Source organism: Bidens hawaiensis, unplaced genomic scaffold, assembly GCF_021521415.1.
Source record: "Bidens hawaiensis isolate Kalapana, Puna unplaced genomic scaffold, B.hawaiensis_p1.1 tig00019072_1, whole genome shotgun sequence".
NCBI lineage: Eukaryota > Viridiplantae > Streptophyta > Magnoliopsida > Asterales > Asteraceae > Bidens > Bidens hawaiensis.
In genome coordinates, this window is record NW_027492893.1 from 265,984 (window position 1) to 277,183 (window position 11,200).

Genomic DNA, 11,200 nt, shown 5'->3' on the forward strand with positions numbered 1-11,200 from the left:
GTCTTTTGTAGCCTTAAAAGGTCAGTCGTAGGTTGCAATAGGATGCTTAAGACACATGCAGCATAGCATAACTTAAGCTCCATGTAAAACTAATTTCAACTCTCTCCAAGTGGCCACTTCATTATATATTGCATGTATAATAATTGCTATTCTTTCCATGCAAATAATCATGGCTGATCGCCACACAAGAATAACATTCCTCATCAAAATCTTAAATCTTTTCCATTCTAAAAACTCTCTTTTTCACTTGTTTATCTTCTTGATTGGCCTGCCAATCGGCTTCATTTGTTCATTTTACCTTCAAAGTTTTTGTACGGTTGTTCAGGCCTCTATTTTAAGTGTTTTTCATTCATTGTCATTAGCATCATCACCACCACTGCTACCACATGCGGACAATCTTTCTTCATTAACACCACCACAACCATTGCAACCAAATGCAGATAATCTTTCTTCATTAACACAACCATTGCAACCAAATGCAGATAATCTTTCTTCATTAACACAACCACCACTGCTACCACAAGCATATAATCTTTCTTCACTAACACAACCACCACCGCTACCACAAACGAATAATCTTTCTTCATTAACTCCACCACCACCATTGCAACCAAATGCAGATAATCTTTCTTCATTAACACAACCACCACCGCTACCACAAGCATATAATCTTTCTTCACTAACACAACCACCACCGCTACCACAAGCATATAATCTTTCTTCACTAACACAACCACCACCACTACCACAATCGAATAATCTTTCTTTATTAACACAACCACTACCACATGCAGATAGTCTTTCTTCATTAACATCAGCACCACCACCATTGCTGGCAAATGCAGATAATCTTTCTTCATTAACACCACTAAATCCAAGTCTACCACAATCGCCGCTATCAGTACCACATGCAAATACTCTATCCTTATCTCGATCATCACAACCACCTGCCGCACCACCACCACTTTTGTCTGAATCTATTTCTCCGGCGACACCGCCATCGTTACTATCACCACCTAGGGTTTCTATAGACCAAAAAACACCCATGATGCACAATATGAGTGATGAAGAGCTGGTGAAGAGTGTGATGGAAGTTTCAACGACGACCACCACTAGTTATAAGGTTGCATTTATGTTCTTGACACCAGGGCCATTGCCACTCTCACCCTTGTGGGAACTGTTCTTTAAAGGGCATGAAGGCCTTTTCTCTATCTATGTCCACCCCCATCCATCTTACAATGACACCTTCCCTCAAGACTCCGTCTTCTACGGCACAAGAATTACAAGCCAGGTGAGCTGTAATTTTAGATGAGTTTATTTCATGAATTCAGTTTGCTAATTTGACAATAAATGGTTTACTGGCTAATATTGATTAGAATGTTTCTTCTATTATTTGTTTTGTTTTTTTTAACACACACTGTCACTAATTCGATGAAACCATGCACGGAAAATGGGACATTTTGGAAAATTTCCCAACATTTTTTTGTGCTATTACCTATATGTGTGAATAATAATAATAATAATAATAATAATAATAATAATAATAATAATAATAATAATAATACAGTGTCTATAACTTAATTTTATCTTTTAATTCTTTTCTAAATTACATACCAAGATTTTAGAATGGAGATATTAATTGTTATATTGAACATGCATGGACAAGCGGGGCCATATTTGTAAGATTCCGGTAAGAAAGAGAGAATTGGGGACAATAAGGCCATTATTTTATGGTTGTTCAACGGTTTGGCTAACAACTTATTTCATCGTTTAGTTTGATTTGTTCAGTTATAAGCTATTTGTACCTTTAATCGAAAACTAAACCTAATCGAATTCGGAAATGGGGTAATCAAAGCGTAATCGAACCGTATTCAATTAGGTGTGGTTTTGGTTAAACCAAGCAAATTGATTCAAACCATATTAATCGAAACAATTTGGGCTGAATTTTATTCCCATTTGTGCTCCGGATCTAAACAGTCCTTAAAGGCCATAATAAACAAACACAATATATGCATCCTAAAATCGAAATTTAAAGGCCATAATAAAGCATCTAAACTGTTAAATAATTTTAAACATAGAACCAGTCAACCATAGAAAATCATCCTAATAGTAAAAGTCTTAAACTAATGGAACATTCAAAGCCATTATTAGTCTAACAATTAAAGATAGCCCAAGATCTAATATGAATATGGGCATTGGGCAACATATTATAAATTGACTTAAAAAAGAATGTACCGTACACAAAATAATTAATATATTTCATATTTCATATTAGAAATCAACCCGAAAGATTTTAAATGTTTTATTTATATATATATTTAAGATTTAAGATATATATATATATATATATATATATATATATATATATATATATATATAGAGGTAAAGTATAAAATGAAAACTCACTTAAGTTGTGAAAACCCGTAAAAACCCTATGTAACATCATTTATTTTTTTTGTTAAATGTAATATATGTTATTACATTTAATACAAAACATCGAAAACATAAAAAAAATGTTTTGCTATTTTTTTTACATTTTTTACTAATTTTTATTTATGTTTTCATGAAAGAGAAAGTGTAAATTAACTTTAACATTTTTTATTAACTTTAATTGTGGACCACAAGATTTAATCTTTAATTAAAAACATGTGGTTGAAAATGGGTTTTTAGAATTTTCACAACTCAAATCAGTTTTTATTCTAACCTAACCCTATATATATATATATATATGAGAGATTTTCTTTTGAGGACCACTTTGAGTTTTAATAACTCGAAAGAACTCAACGTAACAATTTTTTTTGAATTTGTTTTACACATATGTAATATATGTAGGTTGCGTATACGTAAAAAAAATTACAGAATATTTTACGCACCGAGCCGACTTTTTACATAGGTGTAACTGACGTTTAAATTAGTGTAATCACTGTACATATTTATTCTCTCTCCTACGTTAATTTTTTAATCAAATTTAATCTCAACCACATAATCTAATCTATTTAATTAAATGTGTGGTTAAAAATGAAGATCTTAAGTTTTTAAAACTCATCAAGGTTCTCAAATATCCCTCCCATACATACATACATACATACATACATAGGGTAAGGATCCTAAAAGAATCTTTGGTAAATTGAGAACTTTGAGAACCATTTTGAACCACTAAAAAATCTCTAAAAAATATTTAAAAAATTATAAAACAAAAAAAACGAAAATTTTAAAAAAGTAAAAAAACCAAATTTATATATTTCATACCGGTTTCATTAAAAATAAAAAAAAATGAATTTTTTTATTATTCGTATTATACCTATACACATATGTATACTTTCATTTAATCTCTAGTTTACGTAATGTACATATATATACATTATCATTTACCTTAAATTATACAGCGTACATATATGTACATATTATACATATATGTATAATTTATCTAAACCGAGAAAAAAAAATTTTCGTTTTTTTTAATTCATACTATGCATATACACATATGTATACTTTCATTTAATCTCTAGTTTACGTAATGTATAGGGCTGTTACTTTTACCCGAAACCCGAAACCCAACCCGAAAAAACCCGTACCCGAACCCGAACTAACCCGGCCCAAAAAACCCGAACCCGAGAAAAGACTAACCCGAACCCGAACCGAAGTAATTTGGGTTGGTTCTCGGGTTTGATTCATAAGTTTTTGGTCAACCCGAAAAACCCGAATAAACTTTTAGTTTTGAAATGAAATATATTTTTAGGTATAATAAGCTTACCCTTGGTCACTAAAGTTATCAGACTCTGAGCCTAATCGACTGTTGTCGTTACAACTATTATGGATCGATTGTTTATTGTTAATTTATGTTTTTCGTTTATTACTAATAGAAACCATAATCGAACAAACAAATCACGTCTGATTAAAGACGACTATGGTTCGAGTTAGTTACTTAGTTTTACTCTTCTTTTGAATTGTTTATGACTTTATCAAGTTATGATGGTTTATTATTTGATTATTGTGTTACGAGCAAAGAAGAATATGTTATTTTAATTTTACCATTGAAGTTGTTTAAATTTTTTTGCTTTTTGTTTCATTTTCTTTCTAGGATACTCGAAACCCGATTATCCCAACCCGAAAAAACCCGAACCCGAAAAACCCGTGAGAGATTTGGGTTGGATTTCGGGTTAAGATTTAAAAATTTGAAACCCGAAGAACCTGACCCGAAAAACCCGAAACCTGAAAAACGAACCCGAAGAACACCACTAGTAATGTACACATATGTGCATTATCATTTACCTTAAATTATACATATGTGTATAAAAAAACACATGTGTACATATATACACATATTATCCATATATGTATAATTTAGCTAAGCCGAGAAAAAAAAATTTTCTTTTTTTTTAGAAACCGGAATGATAAATAAGAACTTTAGTTTTTTTACTTTTTTTATTTTATGATTTTTTTTTGGGTTTTTTTGTGGTCAAAAATTGTTCTCATAGTTTTCAATTCTTAAAAAATTCTCACATGATCCTGATCACATATATATATAGGTGGGATAGAGAAAACTCCTCTTTAGGTGGGACAGAGAGAAAACTCATCTTTTAAAAAGAACTAGAAACTAATAAAATATTATTTTTAACTTTTAAAAAAATATATATTTTGTGATTTTTTTTCCTTTCCACCTTCCTTTAAAAAAAAGGACTGTCGTTGCAGTACATATGTGCACTAATATGTATTGCATATATACAATAGTGTTTTATTGCATGTAGTACAATATAATTGCATTGTACAATACACACTGTTGAATATATACAAATACAGTATTAACAATTGTATGCAATACACACTATCACATATATGTAATACAACACTACTTCACATACGCACTATATCGATTTTTTTTTTATTTTTTCATATAATATAACACTATTGTACATATATAATAAAAACAATTGTATATACGTTATTCAACACTATTGCACATCAAAATACACACTATTGCATATATACATTAAAAAAAGTCGATGTATTGCAAATCTGCACTATAACAAGTTTTTTATTTAATTTTTTTTATAAAATTTTTATAATTTTTTGTAGTGGAGAATAACAACATATAAGAAGGATGAAAAAAAATGTTTTTTAATTAAATTAAAAATATTTATTTATTAGTTCTCTAATTCTTTTTCTAAAGAGGAGTTCTCTCTTGATTTTTTCCCTGTACATGCACACATGTTTAAAAGAGAACTTTAAAAAAGTAGGAAACCGGAGAACTCCTTACTCAACCTTTGATTATCTCCCTCCATCTTATGGTGCATCATCGATCATTTACAGCACATCATTTTTTTAAGGAAAAAAACCTAGAAGAGTAAAAGAAAAATTATTAAAAGAATTATAAAAATGAAAGAATAAAAAAACAAAATGTTTATCTAGCATCCCTCATTTAAAAAATATCTATATGTTATCGGTTTACTCTTCAGGTTTAGTTTAACTTTTAGGGTTAGATTATTTGAGGGTTACAAGTTTCTGAGGTGGGGGGGGGGGGGTGGGAGGTGAGGATAGGTTTCTTTAGCTAGGGGGAGGGGTGGAGGTTTTCTAAATGCTAACATGTAGTTGTCGCACACTTCAACATAAAATTTATTCAAATCACAAACGTACAAGTAATCAGATCTATATAACGGTGTCGGTTTTTCTTTTTCCAAATAAAGTAACACAATTTATTCTTTTGTTAGAAAGTTCCAAAACTTTTTATCTGCACTTACATATAAAATTAATTTTAAGACATGCGTTATAAATTACCCGTTGTATGATTACCCTCTGTTGCAACGCACAGGATTAGAAATTTCCTATTGCATGTACTAGTATATATATACAAGTTCACATATACTTATAGAATACTTAGGGTACACATGTACATATCCATTGATGGATGCTTTTGTCTTACTTTGAAGCCTGTGTATTGGGGCGATATTTCAATGATAGATGCCGAACGAAGAATGCTAGCAAACGCTCTCCTTGATCCGTTGAATCAAAGATTCGTGTTACTATCCGACTCATGCATTCCATTATTTAACTTCACCACAACTTATAATTATCTTGTTAACTCAAACTTAAGCTACATAGCTTCTTTTGATGACAAACGAAAATCTGGCCGTGGTCGCTACAATCCACAAATGGCACCCAACATCACCATTCAAGATTGGCGAAAAGGGTCTCAATGGTTTGAAGTAAATCGTGATCTTGCTCTTGCGATTGTTGCTGACCAAAACTACTATAGTCTTTTCAAAGAATATTGTCATCCACCATGCTACAACGACGAACATTATTTATCAACATTGGTGAATATCTTATATGGAAGGTTAAATTCAAACCGAACTATCACATATGTTGATTGGTCTATTGTGGGTCCACATCCAAGAAAATTTGGAGGGGGTGAGATTACGAAAGATTTATTGAACTCGGTCAGATTTGGTTCTACCGAATGTGTTTATAACGATAACACGACACCTATGTGTGTGTTGTTTGCTAGGAAGTTTGCACCAAGTACTTTGAATCCGTTGTTGACGTTTTCTAGTTTGTTGTTTGGTACTAATAATTAAAACCAGTTTGTGAGTATATGAAATCTATATCTTAATGTTTAAACCCAATTCAATTGAGCTCATTTTTATAATTTTTTTTACAACCCAAATCATAACCTATTAGTTGTGTTATGCTCGTGTGTTCAACCCTCAACGCGTAACCGTCATTCTTTAATCACATCTACGAAGGTTAAAAGAAGCAATAACGGTCTTGAATGGGTTGTCGGCCACCAAAGAGTGGAATTAAGTCACCGCAAATTACAACCACAACTTTCAACAAGTGGGAAAGAAATTAATTTGGTACGATAACAACACAAAAGTCGAAGACGCCAACAGCAAACTATCTTTTAGAATCCTACTGATCAATTATGAACAGATACATTGAAACATACGACAAATCAAAGGTAGAACAAATAGGCCCTTTAGAGCCGACTCATCATAACTTTATAGCTACTTGCAAGCTGATAAACAAATACAATAATACACTTCTAGTCGGTGCCATCTTGGTTTATATTGATTCTTAACTAAGGTTTAATAATATTAGTTAAACATGTGATTGGTTTATAAAAAGTAACGACTATTTTATAATTATCACTTGATGAGAAATGTTATATCACCTTTAAAAGAGACACCAAGTACCGATCTTGATGATAAGCCTGAGAACTGCCATTCTTGTAAGGTCTTGGTTGATAAAACATAAATCCTAATATGAATGTATATTAAACGAAGTATTGGTAGTAATTAATCATCTTTAAAATGGCAACGTTGACAATGATGTGAAAACGGTTGTTAAGGTTAATCCACTAGGATTGGTTGATTACTTGTCAAGTGAGTATACAACATAATTTATTTTAAACAACTCTTTTGTGGTTATTACAAAGTTCTATAATTGTCCAAGAGTTGTGCGGGTTAATTTTTGGTAACTCAAGGTTAATCCTTTAAAACTTAACTAATCTTAATTGGTATTTTAAGTATAATATAAAGGTTATTTTATTAAAATATCAAGGACACTTCACTTAATAATTTACGGGATTGTCTCATCTTTTAAGTAAGTTACTTTATAAATACTTGATATAAACCAACCTGCTTATATAAAATGATGTTTTTGTAGAGGTTATGAAATTATGCATCTCTTTCTTTAACTATTATGAAATAACATGACTTAGGAATAAGGTGTTATTCTCACATTTAATTACCAAGCAAGTTTATATCACATGTTTACTAATTAATTATTAAACCAAGTTAATAAGAGTTTTAACCAAGATTGTACACTTTAATCCTTGGTCATTTTTATAAGAATATAAAAATCCAAAAATATTGTCTTTAATTTATGCTTTTAAATTCCTTTGAAATTTATTTGTTAAATCAAAACCACTATGATGTTTACTTTTGGTTAAAATAAATAAAACTATTTAGTAGTAAAAATCAAACAAGTGTATCCGTGAATCGATAGTTGGTTTTTACCCATACTATACTACATATACTATAGATACACTTGCATATTTGTGTGTAGTCTAGTTAAGATAAAAATCATTTTATAAATTTAAAATTTAACTTTGTGTGAAAAAAACCTTTTGAAAAACTAACACTTTTTCTACCACTCTACACACGCAATCAGGTCTTGTGCGGTGGCCTAGCCTGCACAGGCTCTAGGTTGGGCCTGTAATCGGGTTGGATCATAAAAAAAGATAATCAAACAAAATATCATAAAATAAAAAAAAAGTGTGTGAAACTTCATTAGAAATGTAAGTCTTTCTCATTGAAGCGAATACAACCATCGTTAAAATTCTCAACCCATTCAATTATGCAAATAAGATTTCTTGTACTTCATCGCCGAAAAGCATCTTTCCAGGCTTACGGTTACAATGGTTAATATCAGAGGTAACTTCAATGATACATCAATGCAAATGAAGTTAGTGAGCGACACAATATATATAGAAAATGAAACATTATTATATTAAATTAAGCTTCTAATCTATTGAACTCACATGATATATTACTTATGTCGTCATAACATTTATGTAAACTGGTTTAAGAGTTTTGGACTTGGGTTAAAACATTGAGTATTGACACATTGGACATTTAGGCTTACATTTGAATTAAATTTAATTGATTAAATTATTTTTACACATTTATATAATTATAATTGCAAATATGTAAATTTTCTTTAACTAGGATAAGTCTCGAAATTTCATGAGGGTCGTTCTCGAAATTCCATAGTGGTCATGGTGTTTTTCTTGAAATTTCACGGAGTTAGTGTCAAAATTTCACAGAGGTTGATCAGGATTTTAACAAATTATATATTACTATTTTTTTTTTCACAGAGAACGACGAACCCCTTACCAAAAGGTAGGCGCGCCAATGCTTCCAACCGTATGATTCAGGCATTATTTTAGTCAAAACGGTATAAATGTATAATCAGGCACCATTACAGTTGAATTAAGTCGACTTGATTTGTGGCTTGAATTGACCAGGATGGGGTCAAGATCTCCATCTTAGACAGATTGTTTCATTTAGGCTTCACTATATAGCCTAAACGCGACATGTGTCATATATTGTTGTTATGCCAAATATGCTTTTCTGGATTTCAACGTTTAGCTATAATATCGTTGCCGGTGCCTAACCAGCTGTATTTTATTATTTATTTGATTTTGTCTAATATTGAAAAATATTTTTCCATACCTATTTTTGTAAATGCTATGGTCCGCCTAGATAAGAAATTTCATATTTCTCTTATATGTGTACGCATATACATACAAATACATGCAACCTACCTACCAAAATTTATGGGAAAACCCCTAAGTTAACTAATTTCAACTCTCCCAATAGCCCCTTAATTATATTTCATACGTATAATAGTTAGTACTCTTTTTATGCAAACAATCATGGCTGCTATCCACACAAGAATAACATTCCCCATTAAAAATGTTGAATCTTTTCCATTCTAAAAATTCACCTTTTCATTTGTTCATCTTCTTGATCGGCTTCCTAATTACTTCGCTTGCTCGTTCTATATTCAAAGTCTCTTTGTCTTCGTTCAAACCTCTATTTTTAGCGTTTCATTACCATTCGCAGCATTATTACCATCACCACCATCGCTATCACATACAGATAATCTTTCTTCATTACCACCACCACCACCACCACCACCACAACCACACTTAGAAAATCTTGCACACACACACACATTTTAATCTTAATCTTAAATATATATAAACGTAACCATTAAAAGTTCTCTGGTTGCTCCCTACATTCTATCAAGCCACCAGATTGATTTATTTGTAAATAGAGTCTTCTCATACATTTGACGCGAATTCACGGGTATGCTCTCATTAAACCAAGATAGCATTTAAACGAGTTATAATATCTTGTTAAATTAAAAACTAATCTTACCAAATATTTTATATGAAAATCCTATAAAATAAGATATACTAAAAATTAATATTCGATTTAAAAAAAAGACATTATTTATTATTGAGAAACAATTTATAATGAATAAAATAAGTCGGTCATGAGTCTCACCAAATCCAGATAGATTTTAAACTGGGTTATAGCATCTTATTTATATGTGTAACCCTTTCATCATCAACCCTAAGTATATTATTAGATTCCGTACAATAAATAAAATTAAAATCTAAAAACATATATAAATATTAGAAACGAATAATGTAAGACAACCCCCGTAGTACAGGGAATAAAAACTAGTATGGGTGTGTGTGTGTGTGTGTGTGTATATTATTTCTTTAAACTATAAATTGTTTCTTGATTATAAATAATATCTTTTTTTTAATTGAATATTAATTTTTAGTATATCATATTTTATAGGATTTTCATATAAAATATATGGTAAGATTATTTTTGAATATAACGAGATATTATAACCTGTTTAAAGGCTATCTGGGTTTGGTGAGACACATACCCGCGAATTCGAGTCAAATGTATGAGAAGTCTCTATTTACAAATAAATCAATCTGACGACTTGAGAAAATGTAGGGAGCAATTAGAAAGCTTTTAATGTTTTTGTTTATTTATATTTAAGACATACATACTAGTTTTTATCTCAGTACTACGGGGGCTATCTTACATTATATAGGGGAGATTTCTTTTGAGAACCACTTTGAGATTTAAGAACTCGAAAGAACTCAACGTAACATTTTTTTTTTTAATTTTTTTTATATGTATGTAATATACGTAGGTTACATGTACGTAGAAAAATTACAATATTTTTTTCGCACCGAGTCGACTATTTACATAGGTGTAACGAACGTTTAAATTAGTATAATCACTATACATCTTTATTCTCTCTCATACATTAATTTTTTAATCAAATTTAATCCCAACCACATAATCTAATCTATTTAATTAAATGTGTGGTTAAGAATGAAGTTCTTATATTATTAAAACTCAACAAGGTTCTCAAATTATCCTATTTTAGGGTCAAACCGGGATAAATCAATGAGAGCTCACCATTTACAAATCTAGGAATCTAGTGACTTCATAAGGATGGGGGCGACTAGAGCGTGACACATAGGATTTTAAAGGTTTTGTTTATATATATATATATATATATATATATATAGGGTTAGGTTAGAATAAAAACCTACCTGAGTTGTGAAAACTCTAGAAACTCATTCTCAACCACATGT

The 11,200-nt window shown here is 30.6% G+C and overlaps 1 protein-coding gene across 1 annotated transcript; it reads left to right on the top strand.

Moving 5' to 3' along the window:
* The first annotated feature begins 169 nt into the window (after nucleotides 1–169).
* On the top strand, nucleotides 170–6,575 carry LOC143557609 (glycosyltransferase BC10-like). The gene is made up of 3 exons (XM_077046646.1): nucleotides 170–437; nucleotides 1,035–1,291; nucleotides 5,928–6,575. The coding sequence occupies exons 1-3, from the start codon at nucleotides 170–172 to the stop codon at nucleotides 6,573–6,575; spliced, it is 1,173 nt and encodes a 390-aa protein (XP_076902761.1).
* The last annotated feature ends 4,625 nt before the right edge of the window (nucleotides 6,576–11,200 follow it).